Source organism: Plasmodium sp. gorilla clade G2 (genome assembly GCF_900097015.1).
Source record: "Plasmodium sp. gorilla clade G2 genome assembly, chromosome: 13".
Taxonomy (NCBI): Eukaryota; Apicomplexa; class Aconoidasida; order Haemosporida; family Plasmodiidae; genus Plasmodium; species Plasmodium adleri (nom. inval.).
In genome coordinates, this window is record NC_041705.1 from 1,904,697 (window position 1) to 1,922,138 (window position 17,442).

Consider the following 17,442-nt stretch of genomic DNA (forward strand, 5'->3'; position numbering starts at 1 on the left):
ATATGTATCTACAAATAATTATAATATAATGAAATAATAAATATTATTATAAGTTATTATAAATATATATAATATATATTATATGCATGTATTATATATATTATTTTAAATAGACTGAACTTATTTTTTATAAAAAATTCATGATAGATAAAGTTACACTAAGAGAAACCTATAAAAACATATTAATAAAGAAAAAAAATATATATATATATATAATATAATATATCAATATTAATATATTTAATATAATATAAATATTAAATACTATATTATATATATATATGATGAAATATTAATATATTATATATATATATAATATTATATAAATATTAATATATTATATAAAATATAATTATATATAAAGTTAATATAAATAATATAACATAATATATGCATATATTTATTATTTGTTATTAATATATATATTATTTCCTTTTTCGAATAAATAAAAATAAAAATTTATATATATCTTTGGTATATATAAATTTTCCCTTCGCATTATTATATATATGTATATATATATATAATATATATTTTTTATAAAACTATTATAACTTTCCTGTGTTATAATATTATAATATATTGGATAATTGAAAATAAAAAATATATATATTTATTATATATATTATATATAATATACACATATATATATATATATTATATATATATATATATTATATACATAATTTTTTTTAATATTGCTCCAAACTTTAAAATAAGTTCTAAGGGCCAAAATTCAAATAATTGAATGTATACTTTTATATAATATATTTTATTATTATTATTTTTTAATATTTAATATTTAATATTTAAGATTTGTAATTTGTTATATCATATATATAAATATATAAATATATATATATAATATATTGTATAGTTCTTTTTTTTTTTTTTTTTTTTTATTATTCAATGAATGTAAAAAAATTACATTGAATTATGTACTTATAAGTAATTCAAAAATAAAAAGAAAAAGTAAATTAACATAAAATCCATAACAACATCATATAATATATATATTTAAAAAGATATGAGAAAAAGAAAAAATTTGTATAAATATTTATTTTTTTTTTAATAGAAAAACCATATATATATATATATATATATATATATATATATATTACATAATTTTTTAATTTTTTTCTCTATTATTAAAATTATAAGAATTTGTTAATATAATATTATTTTATATCAAATTAATACGAAAGTGTAAATAAAAGATATTATTTAAATAAATAAATATATAAATATATATATAATAGTGGATATTTAAAAGATACTGTAAGAAGATGTTTAAAAAATGAAAAGATAAAATAATTTGTGATGAAATTTATTATGTTATAAAGATTAAAATAATCTGATTAAGAGCTAGGGGGGGTATGCAACATATTATATATACAAATATAGGCATATATAAGAATATGAAAAATATGCAAATGTTTACATTTTATTTGTATAAAAAAATAATATTATCTTACAAAAGTGTAAATAAATAAATATATATATATATATATATATATATATATATGCTGACCAGTATGTGTAAGGATAAATATATATAAGTATATTTCTTCTTTCTTTGTTTTTTTTTAAAATTATACATAGAATAAATATAAGAAATTATTATATATATATGATATCATTTATATATTTATTTTAATATTTATATATATATATTTTTTTTTTATTATTAATATATAGCTCTATTTTCTTCATTTTAATAATTAAAAAAAAAAAATAGTTTAAAAAGTTTATATGTGTGAATATTATTAAGTTTATAAATATATATATATATATATATATATATATTTATATATTGTACATATCGATGTATGTGTAGAATTGATTTAGATATGTTTACATAGAGGCTTAGTATAAAATGAAAATAGTAGAATTTAGGCTTGCTATGCCTTTAACCATAGAAGAATATAAAGTATGTCAATTATATTTTGTAGCTAAAGCTTCATTAGAAGATGCAGAAAATAATATGAATAGTAATTGTGAAAAGGATGATGAGAACAATGATTCAAAAAAAGGAATAGTAATATTAAATAATGAAAGTTATATAAATGAAGATGGTACTTGTGGTCAGTATACATATAAAAGAATAAATTTAATAAATAAGCTACCAAAGTGGTTATTAAATTTTATTGATCCTAAATATTGTATTATAGATGAAAAGTCATGGAATTCATATCCATATTTAAAAACTGTATATGAATCGAGTGGATTTCCAAAGGCGAAGATTCAAGTCGAATCTGCACATTTTAATGGATTCGACACTGAAGATAATGCTTTAAATTTATCAGAAGAAGATCTATCCTTAAGAAAAGTTATATATGTAGATATTGTGAATGATAAAATATCTTATAAAGATTATAATGAAAATGAAGATCCATCCTTATTTTATAGTGAAAAAGTTAAAAGAGGAAAACTAGATAAGAACTGGAAAGAAAATTATCCTATTATTATGACCTGTTATAAGGTATTTACTATTAATATACCTTATTTTGGTATATTCTGCTCAAAATTAGAAAACTGGATTATATCTGCACTTAAAGATAATATTTTAAAATATCATAGAAAAGCTTTTTGTTGGATTGATGAATGGATTGATTTGTCTATTGAAGATATAAGAAATTTAGAAAACGATGTTCAAAAGAAATTGAATCAATTCTGGAACGAGCCACAAGACGAAAATGTTACAGATGGTATTATTGATGAAGAAATTAATAATAAGCATGAAAATATTAAAGATCAATATATTATACATAATAAAAATAATGAAGAAAATAATGATATAATAGATTCCTTTACCTTTAAAAATAATCAAAAAGATACAACACAAAAAAATATGTCTAATAGTGATAATATTATGAATAATGATAAAATATGTAATGATAATAAAAATGACACAAATATTTATTGTAATGGAAATATTATTAATAACGAATCTACAAATGAACAAAGTTTATCTTATTCTAATGAAAAAGGAAACAAAGAAATATCAGAAATATTTACTAACGGAACTTATAATATATCATCACTAAATATGGATAATGATAATTTGGATTTTATATGTACCAAATATAATGAGCCATATGATGATAATAATAAGGAGAATAATAAAGACATGGAAAAAAAAAAAAATATTAACAACATGGAAGGAGAAAAAAAGCAAAGTACTCAAAATGAGGATGCACCAAATAATAAAATGATAAATACATATGGTGATAATAATATCAATAATATGAATAATATCAATAATATTAATAATATTAATAATGTTAATAATATGCATAATATTTGTAGAAATAAAAGTGTTATTACTAAAAGCAAATCTCTATTATTCCCCAACGATTTAACAATTCAAAATAATATCAATGAAAACCATAATAATGTTATAGAAAATATAAAAATGAAAAAAAAGAAAAAAAAAAAAAAAGAAAAAAAAATCGAATCAGAAAATTACTTTTTCTTTAAGAAAAATGAAGAAAACAAAGAATTTGGTGAATACTTATACAGACTAAATGAAGGTATGTTTTATTCATGGAAACTTCGATATTTTGTTATAAAAAATAATAAATTGTATTATTATGTTGATAATACTAAAAACGAACTAAAAGGAGAAATTGATCTTCTAAATGCACAGATACAATGGATAGGTGAATATAAAGGAAGAAATAGTGTTTTTGTAATAAATTCTTTATCGAAGAATGTTAATTATTTAAGTTCAGAGAATGAAATACAAACAAAGAAATGTATGATAGATATACAAATGGCTACCTTGGTCAATAGTGAAAGTGTAAAAAAGAGAGAGATTAAACAAGAAAATGGCCATATTGTCAGTAAGGGGGTACAAAATGGAGATATCCAAGAAGATGAAGAAGATGAAGAAGATGAAGGAGATGAAGAAGATGAGGAAGATGAGGAAGATAAGAATGAAGAAGATAAAGATAAAGATAAGGATGATAATGAAGATGACGATAATGATGATGATAACGATGATGATGACGATGATGATAACGATGATGATGACGATAACGATGAAGATGACGATAACGATGATGATGACGATAACGATGATGATGACGATGATGATGACGATGACCATAACCATGATCATAACAACCACCATGATAACCATATTAATAATAATAATAAAGACATATCTCATTATAATACAGAAAAAAGCAAAAGAATAGATGATAACAAAGAATCACAAAATATATCTAAAAATAAAAATGATACAACTATAAATAATTATAACCTACCATGTTCAAAAGAAGTAAATAAAGAGAGCCATATAAATAATAAACATTATAATAATTATATATGTGTAGATAATAAAGACGGAATTGTTCATAGTAAGTTAATTCTTAACGATAATGATTTATCACAATGTCATAATGAAGACAATAAAACAATTTCAAATAACTCACATTATATATCCACATTACAAAATAATAATACTGATCAATTTAATGGTACGTTTGCTACTAATTATGATCATATATTTAATAAGAAAACCGAAAAAGAGACTTGCTCTTCAAATACAAAAATGAATAAATTAAAAAAAAAAAAAAATAAGAAACGACTAAAAATTAAAATAAAAGAAGATAAGAATAAAAGTGGTGAAAGCGGGTTGAATAATTATAGAGATAATAAAATAGATAAAAATTTTAATAAAAGAAATTCCATAAAATTTAAAAAATTGAATGATAATAAATATGAAGGATATACAAAGAATAATAAAAATAAATATGACATGTCTTATATATATGATGATGAAAATAATAAAGAAAAAAAAAAGCATGGGAAATATAAAACAACTCGTCAGAAATCTCACAGGATGAGTGATAAAAGAAAACTATTAAATTATTTTTATAAGAAGGATAATTTATATTATAATAATAATTATGTTGATAAGTTATATATGAATATAGATCCATGTGGACTATATGATATAAAAAATATTATTAGTACATTATTAAATGTGGAAACAAAAAATGTAAATGTTGATACTTTTAAAAATTTAGAATCACATATTACAAAATTACCTATATTTAATAATAAAATGAATAATAAAAAAAGGAATAAAGATATTTATTTATTTTATTTTATTTTTAATATCATATCGATCATGTCATGTATCTATTCATTTATATCATTATATTTATATTTCAAAATCTTTTTCCTATTGTTCTTTATGTTATTCGTTTGTATATGTATTATATATATATACATATATAATCATAAGCCAATTAATCATATATATAGGTGTTCTTTAAATATACCGCATAATATTAATTATGTAATAAATTTTTTGACAAGCCATAATAAATATCATTCAAACGAAATAAATAAAAAAGTATTTAAAACCAAAAATGATAATATACAATATGTTTATAGTACATTTTATATTAGTTGTAAAAGTGTCTTCTTTAAAATATTTCCTTGTCACTTATTCTTTAAGCCAAGGAAAATCTTGTCAACTCAGTTTACTCATATTTGTAATAACGATAATAATATGTTGAAGGATAATGAAGGAGGATTACGTAAATATATAATTCTTCAATATACAAATTCAAATACAAAAGCATTACTTAAGTGTTTGGAATTTAATGAAGATATTAATCATTTGCATATGAATATATATAAAAAAGAAGTAGGTTTAAACGATAAGGAGGACGAATTTTTCAAGCAAGGACATTTTAAAGTTCAGGACGTAAAAAATGAGAGTTTAAATAATGAACAGATTAAAAATAAATATAATGATGAAGAAAAAATGAATACATCAAGTAGTTTAAAAAGTGATTTTATGCAAAAGGTTGAATCACAAGATATTACTCTAAAAGAGGATTGTGATATGAGGTCTTCATCGAGGGATCAAAACAATAATATAAAAATGGAAAAGGTCCAAATGAAAAAAAAAATAAAAAATAATAATAATATTAATAATAATAATAATAATAATGTGGATAAATGTAAGGAGGTAACTACAAATGAAGAAAATAAGAATGTATTAAATACAAATGTAACATGCTATCATGTTGATGATGTCTTATCATCTGATAAGACAAAGCATAAAAAAAACAAAAATGAAATAATTCCTGATAATAATAAAAGTGATGATTATACTAAAAATGTTGATGATACAAAAAAATATTCTAGTGATATAAATCAAAATATTGAATATCCTATTTATAAAAATTTCAATTTTATGACGATTTATTGTTATAAACATATGAAAAACGTATTATTTAATATAAGAAACAAAATTATATATTCCTTCCTTTTGAAATATAAATATGTGTATAAATATTTTAAAAATTATTATTATAATAAATATGTAAATGTTGATGGATGTGATATCTTTTTAATACAAGAAAAAAAGGACAATACTTGTGAACTCATTTTTTATACTTATTATAATTATAATTGTTTCTTTTTTAATGAATCCATAAATTATAATAGATGTAATTATATTCGTGAAAAATTATTATCAATTCATATTCCTGAATATTTTAAACATGAGGATATTTATTATGACAAATATTATGTAGAAAAAAAGAATGATACATTATTATTTCTTGAAAAAAAAAAAATCGAAAAAGAAATATGTAAAAATATATTTTCTAATATTAATAGTAATGAAACATATAATAAAAATATATTATCATATATATATGAATTAACATATAAAGGTTATTTTAATGAAAAATTTTTATCATGTATTGATAATATAGATGATACATTTTTTATAAGAAACATATCTAAGGTCTTTTTATATATAATACAAAATATAAATCTATATGATGTAAAAAATTTTAAAAATATCAGCGAATTTATAAAAAATAAAAAAAATAAAATTGATTATACAGATGATAATTTTATATCTAATATTATTCATTTAATTAATACATTACCTTTATTACATCATACATTCTCTACTTCACTTATATTTCCAAAAAAAAATGAAAAAATTGAATGTTCCTATGAAAATTCCAATATTGATATTACTCTAAAAAATGATGATCCAATAACATTCTCTTTCATAGCAGAAAATAATAAAAGCAAGACGAAAATTACATCAGAACTTATTTTTAACACAATATGTACATTTGATGAAATAATAATATATATGGAAAATGAAATACAAATAACTAATAAAAGTAATTATAGTATTACCTTTAATTATCCATACATATTATTAAAAAATCTATTACATGGATATATGAGCTTTTCGTTTGCTGATAAAATGGTTATTAAGGATACTCTGATGAATAGTGCGGAAATTAGGGTAATTTAAAGGAAAAAATAAAATAAAATAAAAAGAAATTAAATGAATATGATATATATATATATATATATGTGCTATTTTATTTAGTTTCTTACTTGTTTGTATATTTATTTATTATTTTTTTTTTTTTTTTTATTTTATCTTTGTAGTTTATTGATAAGCACAAGTCTAATGGAGAGTTGTTTGGGGTCATTAAAAGAAATGAATTAATTACCGATTTTTTGAGCGGCAACATTTTTGATAAAATAATTTTAAATAACGATAAAGAGTAAGTATATAAATAAATTTTAGTGTTTTTTTTTTGTATCATTCATTTTTTCTATTTTTTTTTTTTTATTATAAGAAGTTCATATGTGAATAATATAGAATTAATGTGTTAATATATATATCTTATTTGTGTAATATCTTTTTATCTTTCCTTTAGATTTAATAGTATGAAGGATATTAAAATAAATGTAATACACAAAGAAAATACCAAAAATTTGATAAAGTAAATTATAAAAAAAAAAAAAAAAAAAATTAAAAGTACATAAAAATAGGATTATATATATATATTAAGGTGTTAATATAATGCATACATATCAAAAATTTTTTTTTTTTTTTTTAAATTTATAGGTCTTTTTTTAGATAACATAATAAATTCAGAAGTTATAATTAAAAAAAAAAAAAAAAAAAAAAAAAGAAAAAAAGAAAAAATGTAACTCAACCAGAAGATACATATAAAATAAAAACTTTAAACTTTTTTAAAACGGATACATACATATAAATATATATGTGTATGTAATTAACAAATATAAGCAAATTAAAAAAACTTGTATTGTTTTTAAAAAATATGTGTACTTAATATTTTCATATAGAAATATTAATATATATATATATTTATAAGTGTTTGGTATAGGTATTTTTTATATATTACATTATATATACATTTAATTATTTATTATTTAATTATTTTTTTTTTTGTTACATATAAAATTCGTTTTAATAATATTTATTTAATTTTTTTTTTTTTTTTTTTTTTTTTTTTTTGAAAACAATCAAATATTTTAATTATTAAAATGTTATAATTTTTAAATAGATATTCGAATTAGTAGATATTGAAAAAGAAACTGCCATGTTAATTTACTTCATGCTCGAAATTATAAATGCCAACACACATTTCATGTTCCTAAAAAAAATGTATTATATGTACATATATATATAAATATATTAATATATTAATATATTTATTTATGTATGAAATTGTAATAATTAACTATAAATACATTATAAAAATAAATGTATGTAAATAAAACGGTTATACATATAAAAAAAAAAAAACTCACCTCGTTATAATCACACCAATTCTGATCAGATAAATTAACATCATAATAAAGTTTTCCTTTTGTATCTTCAACAATAAAATTATTACTTGGAATGAAATCAATTAGTTCTATTCTATAAAATATATATATATATATGAATATGTATATGTATATATATAGACATATTATTTATTTGAATAATCAAGGTTAAAAAAAATATGTTAATTTTGAAATAGCTTTTTTTTTAATTTTTTTTTTTTTTTTTTTTTTTTTTACCCTCTACACTCAAAGCTAGCGAAATCGCGCCATTCGTTATTATTTACTTCTTCATAGGAACAGGAATTTTTTGTCTAAGTATAAGAAAAGAAAATAAAAAGACTAGTATTATATAAGTGTCCAAATATATATATATATATATATATATTTATTTATATTTGTTCATATTTATTTATTTATATGTTGAGTTTACATTTACAAAATTAATTGTAGAATATTTAGGATATTCTGTCCATTTAATCAAAAAATTGGCGGTACTAAAATTTGTGGGGAAAATAAAGTGAAAAAAAATACATGTAATATATATCTATATCTATATATATATATTTAAACATATATATATATTGCTTATAATTAATTTTGATTTTTCATACCCCCTACTGTTAGGTATTTCTAATATGTCTGTTTTTCTAAATTGGATATTATCCCTAGTTAAAGACGAAGTACTATCACGAACTAAAAAGAAAATAAAATGGAATATATAAAAAATATATATATATATATATATATATTGATATTGATATTATATTTATCATGTTTATTTTAATTTATTTTATTTTTCATACTATTAAATATCCATAAATATTCATCATCACAATACAACCTTTTAACGTTCTCTAATTCTGCCTTAATACGTACTACGGTATTTTTCATTGTGACGGAATTTTAAAATATATATATATATAAATACTTATAAAAGAAAAACCGAATAATCCTTTTTATTCTTTAAATTGTATGCTTAAAAATTTTTAATACAAATATCTAACTTTGAAATAATAAAAAAAATAAAAAGAAATAGTATGAAGAATATATATTTTTTTTTGTATTTCAATTTTTCAATAAATTTAAAGAATATTGAAACGTTAAGAGAACATATATTTCTAACAATAAATAAAAAAAAATATACAAATATTTATTATATAAATATATATATATAATATATATTATTTAATTATTGGAATAATTTAAATGCCTATATATACATAATTTTTTTTAAATAATAATATTGTTATTACATATATATAATATATATAGGTATGTATTTTTTATGTACAAAATGTACATATATAATATATATATATAAATCGATTTTGCAACTTGGTAATAATGTAACGTATATTTATTAAGCTATAAATAATTTCATCGAATTTTATAGGAAATCTTATACTTTTTTTTCTCTATTAAACGAATATATAAATACTTTTGCATATATTAATTTGTTTTTTTAATTATTCATTTATTATTATTTTTTTTATTATTATTAAAATATACACATTACAAAATGTTATGAGAGCTTATAATTATATTTCTATTGAGCTTTTTTTCAAGATCTTAATAATAGTAGATTAATACAAGAACGATAAAAAAAAAAAAATATATATATATATATATATATATATATAATAATAATAATAATAATAAATACATCAAGGCACATAAAATAATAACATAATAGCTTTTTTTTTTTTTTTTTTTTTATTAATAATATTATTATTTTATTATGAAGAATTTTTTATATTCTTTCTAAATATTAAAAATTATATATATGATGCATGTATTTTAATATTATATATATATATATATATATTTATATATTTCCCTTTTTTGGTTTTAAGCTTTTATATTTTATTTTATCCATTTGTATGATACAGAAAATATAAAAATTAAATAAATAAGGATTTTTTTTTTTTTTTTCTTAAAGGGAGTTATATTTATATATATGTATTTATATATAATTATATATATATATATAATCATTTTTATAAGATGTATACTTATTAATTTCATTATTCTTTTATTATTTTTATTTATATTTTTTTTTTAAGTACATAATCCTTATTTCTTTCCTGTACGATTATTTTGGAAAATGGGGTTTCAAATGAATGAGTAATTTTTTTGTTCGGTGTAAAGTATTTTGTTGATGTATAAATATATATGGCCAGTGTTATAGTTTATTTAATATATATATAATATACATATATATGTGTATTTATTAATTAAAAGAATCAAAATATTATTATCTCAAATATATATATATATATATATATATATATTTATTTATATTTATATTTTAATTATTTAAAAAAGGGAGAGAGAGAAAAAAAAAAAAAAAATACATATTTGTACAAAACAATGAACGTACTTTTTTTTTTTTTTTTTTTTTTTTTTTTTTTTTTTTTTTTTTGTGTAAAGAATTTTTAAAATGAACCTTCTTGTAATATGTATTTATTACCTATTTTTTTTAAATATAGAAAAAAATATTTCCTGTTCATGTTCTACTACAAAGAATAAGAGTGGCGTTGGAAATTTATGGAATAGAATTCGTGGATTATTTAAGGATAAGGAAATAGAGAAAGAGAAGAATATAATAACTTATAATTTTATAAAGCATTATAACGATGAGAAATATTTTGTTGAAGAAAATAAGAAGAATAGGTATTTTGGAGGATATGAAATAAATCATATAAATCGTTTAATATATATGAATAGTTTTAAAACATATATATTGAGTGCATATATACCATATATATATATGAGTGTACGAGATATATATATAGTATTAAAAAAGATTAAAGAATTAAATTTTAATACAGTATATACATTTTTATTTTGGCCAGAAAATGAATATTTAGAAGATAAATATGATATGAATAATTCAAAACTATTTTATTTATTAAATTTTTGTGCATCTAATGGATTATTTGTTATATTAGACATAGGTCCATATATTAATAATATATATAATTCTAATATTCCAACATATATATTATTTAATAAAAAATTAAATGATTATATAAGAAATAAATATATAGAAAAGAAAGGAGATTTATATAAATATTTTATATCCCCATGGGAAAATATATGGAAAAGAAAAAGAAATTCTATTATTACTGAGACAAGAAATTTGAATAGACAAATAATAGAAAAAAATATAAATAATACAAAAACATTTTATAAAAAAAATAATTATACATATAATAATATATATAGTTTATATTATTTTAATAGAGTTATTAAATGGTATAATTATATATTACCACAATTAAAAAAATATATGAATAATAATAATGGTCCGATTATATATTTAAATATAGATAAAACATTTGATAATAATTATATGTATGTAATCATAGATTTAAAAAGAAGAAAAATTTTTAATAATATATGTAATGCACAAAATTATATGGAAGCATCAAATATATCTGATCATAATAATAAAACAGATGATGATTCTAATTTTACATCTATAAACAAATCATCAAACTCAGATTTTTTTTTAAATTGTATAATATCTTTTTTTAGAAGAATTCGAAGAAGTTATATTATGACTTTAGGATATTTATTATATATAAAATTTAATAAATATCTAAGAGTAATATATGAATATGATTTAGGCTTATTATTTATAAATGAAATAAATAAATTAGTTCAAAAACATTTAAATAAGGTTAATATATTAACAACTAATTATCCTTATATAAATGATGATTTTATTAATTCCTATGCAGGAAATAATTGTTATAATCATTTTTTAAAAAATAATTGGCTTGATAATGAATGTATAAATTTAAATAAACCATGTATATGGTCTCAAGTATGGACAGGCGCTAAATATAGTATTCACAATGTAAACTCATCAAGTATATTAAAAAGGAAATATGATGATCATATATCATATACCTCACCCTATGTTAAGGCAGAAAAAAAGGAAGACCAAATTTCATCTCCTCCCCCTCCTTCTGATGATGATAAAAAAATAAAACAACCTAAAGAAAAAAAGGATAATACAAAAAATGGAAACGATAAACACGAAAATGTTGATAATACACATAATATAGATAATAATGGGGGAGATGTACAAAATTATGAAGGGTCATCAGATGATAAAAGAGATTTTATCAATACCAATTTTTATAATGATTCAAAAAATTCTTATAAAGATAAAACGATAAATATAGATGATACAAATTCGAATGAAAAAAAAAACAAAAAAACAAATAAAAAACAAATAAATAAAAATAATAATTATTATAATAATAATTATATAGGTCATATAAGAAATTTTAAAGATCTAACATTCAACATTATAATATTTATAGCGAAAGGAGGTGTGTTTTTAAATATCTTTCCATATTATAGTGGAAATAATATTAATAATATGCACTCGTATTTAGAACATTATAGTAAAGAAACAGGACAACCATTAGATTTATATTTTAATCAGAAAGAACCTTTATATTCTCATATAAAACGTATTTTTAAAATATTATACAAGTATGGAAATTATTTACTAAAAGATGAATATTATATTAGTCCAATAAAAATATCACATAATATAGAATTATATGATTATGATATAATAAAAATTGTATGTAATTATAATATTAAAGGAAGTACATTTGTAAAAATTGGACATGTAAATTATAATATTAATAGTTTCAGTTGTATTATATATCATGAATATAAAAAAAAAATTATTTATGATACATCATATAATTATTCATATGAATATTCTTATATAAATAAAAAAGAAACATATTTGCCAATAGATAAATATTTATATTCATTAGAAGCTATAAATACAGGACCATTGATGTGTATAAAAGAAAAACAACAAAAAATTATTAAACCATCAAATAAAAATAAAAATAAATTATCTAAAAATATAAGTATATATAAAAAAATATTTACATATCTGTTTCCTAATAATTACTTTCATAGTGTATATGAAATAAATGTATTAAATCATTTTTATTTAACTATGGACTTTACAAAATTCCAGTGGTATATTTTATCATTCAAACATACTATAAATTATATTAAATTATTTCTTAGCAATTATAGTTTATATATTTATATATATGCAGATAATAAATTTATATATAGTGGATTTAATGAATATAAGTTTATAGAAATTATCAACTGTAAACGTATATATATTATCTGTGCAAATCTTGGTTTAGGATTTCCTAAAGAACAACTAAGAACTGAATTTTTTAATTATATTAATTTGAATCATTTAAAATATAATTATCAGGAAAATAATTTTAATCATTCATCTGATACTTCAATAAATTCTGAACACAATTTGATTGACCACAATGGACCATATGTGAACATGAATAAATCCAGATCATCAAAAAGTAAGAGAGGTGCAAACGAATCTGGAAACACTAATTCGAAGAATAAAATAAATGATGATAACAAAAAGGAAAATGTAAATTCAAATAGGGATGAAGGTCATTCCAAGGAACAGAAGGATCCAACGTTTATGAATAGAATGGATAAAAATCAGACAAACGACAAAAAAAATAATTATAATAACAATGATAGTATTGATAATAATAATAATAATAATGGTGGTAGTAGTGGATATACCATTTTTGAGGACTTATACGATTATTATAAAAACAAGAGATATAATAATCATAATGTATATAATAATTTTATGTATGATGAAAAGAATTATAACATGCATAATTATTATGATGAAGATAGTACAAACACTTATATATTTATAGTAACAAGAAATGAGTACGAATTATTTAACTGTGTTGGATTGAATGGAGAAATAATAAAAAATGAAAAACATTTGAATGAATATAAAAAAATGTATAACTTTTTGGATTATTCATTTGTAAAAACGTATTTAATGAATACACAATATAATAATACAACTGATGTAAATGGAAAAAATAAAAATAAAAATAAAAATAAAAAGGACAACAATAGTAATGACAATAATAATAATAATGATGATGATGATGATAATAATAAAGGGACAAGTAAAGATGCTAATAATAGTAATAAAAATTATATACAATCCAATGATGATATCCAAATAAACAATCAATTCAATCAATTAAATATAGACTACCATAATAATAATTTTAAAGCATTACTGACAAATAAAAAAATAGATATGAAAAGTATTACAAAAGCATTTTTAAATTTATGTACATCTGGATTTTTTTCGTTCATATTTAATAAAATAAAATATTATTGTAAAACTGGAATTTTTAAATATTTAAGTTCATTCAATAAAGTCAATAAAAATAATACAAATACGCCTTTAACTTGGTATACATTATTATACTTTATAAAAAATATAGATTTTATACGTTCTAAGTATTCTTTAAAATTGTCTGCATATGATGAAAAAACAAAAAACATTGATGGCTTATTTAGAGGATTTGTCTATATTAATAATCATTTTTTAGGAAGTTTTTGGATAACAGATGATGAAGATAGTTATGAAAAAGAAATTAATGAAGATGAAAAATTAAAAAATGCAAAAAAAATGAAAAAAGAAAAAAGTAAATTTTTAAATAATGAAAATCTAATACATATACCATTAACAAGATATATGAGAATACCAACAGATTGGTTAGTTGAAGGTACAAATATTGTTATTATATTTGATGAATTTGGAGGGAATCCATATAAAGTTGAAATTGTAAGAGAAATATTACATGGAGGTGTATATAGACTAACAAAAAAAGAAAAATATGTCAACTGGATACTCTTCCTTTTTATTTTAAGTATTATTGTTTTTATTACATATTTCTTTTTTAAAGCCTTACATAATTATGTTAAAACAAAAGAAGAAAAGGAAAGAAACAAACAAAACTATCAAAATATTATCGAAAATATTATAACACATAATATATATATAAATAGTTCCTACGATGATATCACTGAAGAAACAAATACAGAAAATATTCAAAATGTTAGTGACTTCTTGGATTCGTAAATATAAAGAAATAAATAAATATATATATATATATATATATTTATATATTTATGTATATATTTGTTTATTTACTATCTTTTATTTTATTTTATTTTTTTTGGTAAATATATACTATATTATGTTATATATATATGTGAACTGTCTATATGTTATTTTCTTGTGCAATTCAAAATATATATATATATATATATATATATATATAAAATATATGCACACCAAAATATAGTCATATATAAATAAAGGTATATATATATTATATGTATTATTTTTTATTTTTTATTTTAATATATTTTACATAATTTTTTTGCCTTTTATTTTTTCTTTTGATTTATATTAATATAATGTTTTATTTTAATTTTTTTGTAGTCTCATAAAACAAAAATTTTATATATTTCATTTATTGTTATAACAGACATAAAATTATTATATTTTTGTTAAAAAGGTTTTTAATTAAGTCTTATAAGGCCTTAAAATAAATACATAAATACATAAATATATAAATATTTGTATATATATATTTATTTTTATTTTTGTTTTTCTTTATTTTCTTCGATTTTAAAAAAAAAGAAAATTAAAAGGAATTATCATTATGCAATTTTTTATATTTATGTTTCCTTTGCATCATAGTATCTATGAAAAAGTACATTATGAAATTAAAAAAGAAAGGAAATATAATCATTACTACAAAAAGTTTAACTTTCGTATCGTTAATAAAATCTATAGTATATATGACGAAAAAATTAAATAAAGGAAATAATAATAAAAAAAATATGAATGTAATAATTTTAGTTGTTAAAATAACAGATATCCACAAAAATATGGATGCTAAGAAATTTAAGTCTTCATATTTTTCTCCTATATTTTTATAAAAATGGAAATCGTTCATACTTTTTTGTTTTATATTTTTTTTTTCTTGCCTATGAATATTTGCTTTTAATGTTACCTCTTCTTCATAATTATGATATTCATGAAAATAATTTATATATATATCTTCCCTCTTTTTAGTATTACTATTATTATATTCTTTGAAAAATACGTTATCATTCTTATCTTTATATATATTATTTCTTATATTTGTAAGTTCTTTACTGGTTCCCATTATATTGTCGTCCTCTACAAAATGTGTATTAAAAGAAATTGATAAATATATTTTAAAATAAATAATATTAATATATATATATATATATATATATATATATGTATGTATGTATGTATGTATGTGTGCTAATTATTATTATTGTTTTTTTTTTTTTTTTTTTTTTTTTTTTCACCTGAATTGTTAATGGAATTTAAAAAAGATGCATAATGTGAGAGAGCATCCACAGGCTTATAAATATGAGAAATGGAGAAATTTTGAAAATATTTATTTCTTACTTTAATAAATTTATATAGAGCAAATATTTTATACTGTAAATATAATCCGAACGTTATATCAATAATTGTATGAATAAAATAAATAGAGCATTCATCTATATGTATATTATACATATATAATAAAATATCGTATCGAAATAAAACGATACATAAGCATATATTTATTATATGAAGTGTTATAGAACCACAAGAAATAATAATTAAATCTTTTAAAAATATAACAAATAGTCTTTTAGGTCTTTCAAAAATATATTTGGTAAATAATATAGAAAGAGAAATAAATCCCATAAAAACTTGAATGAGTAAACCAAGCTCACCAGGAACAATATAACACGTTTCCTTCATTCTTTCTTTAAACAAGAAAAATTAATATATATATATATATATGAGAAAACGTTTTTCTTTTACCTTTTTTTTTTTTTTTTTTTTTTTTT

At 18.2% G+C, this 17,442-nt stretch overlaps 4 protein-coding genes across 4 annotated transcripts; 2 read left to right on the forward strand and 2 right to left on the reverse strand.

The window, feature by feature from the left end:
* Nucleotides 1–1,876: 1,876 nt before the first annotated feature.
* Nucleotides 1,877–7,931, forward strand: PADL01_1350100 (phosphatidylinositol transfer protein, putative; the record flags this gene model as incomplete). Its single annotated transcript, XM_028684064.1, has 4 exons — nt 1,877–7,300; nt 7,450–7,568; nt 7,725–7,790; nt 7,916–7,931. 4 exons carry the CDS (start codon nt 1,877–1,879, stop codon nt 7,929–7,931), a joined length of 5,625 nt encoding a protein of 1,874 aa, XP_028540179.1.
* Nucleotides 7,932–8,417: 486 nt separating this feature from the next.
* PADL01_1350200 (conserved protein, unknown function) lies at nt 8,418–9,534 on the reverse strand (the record flags this gene model as incomplete). The annotated part of the gene is made up of 6 exons (XM_028684065.1): nt 8,418–8,468; nt 8,626–8,737; nt 8,881–8,954; nt 9,074–9,137; nt 9,255–9,336; nt 9,447–9,534. The coding sequence occupies 6 exons, from the start codon at nt 9,532–9,534 to the stop codon at nt 8,418–8,420; spliced, it is 471 nt and encodes a 156-aa protein (XP_028540180.1).
* A 1,549-nt stretch (nt 9,535–11,083) lies between these two features.
* On the forward strand, nt 11,084–15,634 carry PADL01_1350300 (conserved Plasmodium protein, unknown function; the record flags this gene model as incomplete). The annotated part of the gene is made up of 1 exon (XM_028684066.1): nt 11,084–15,634. One exon carries the CDS (start codon nt 11,084–11,086, stop codon nt 15,632–15,634), a length of 4,551 nt encoding a protein of 1,516 aa, XP_028540181.1.
* A 571-nt stretch (nt 15,635–16,205) lies between these two features.
* PADL01_1350400 (conserved Plasmodium membrane protein, unknown function) lies at nt 16,206–17,353 on the reverse strand (the record flags this gene model as incomplete). Its single annotated transcript, XM_028684067.1, has 2 exons — nt 16,206–16,747; nt 16,906–17,353. The coding sequence occupies 2 exons, from the start codon at nt 17,351–17,353 to the stop codon at nt 16,206–16,208; spliced, it is 990 nt and encodes a 329-aa protein (XP_028540182.1).
* Between the last annotated feature and the right edge of the window lie 89 nt (nt 17,354–17,442).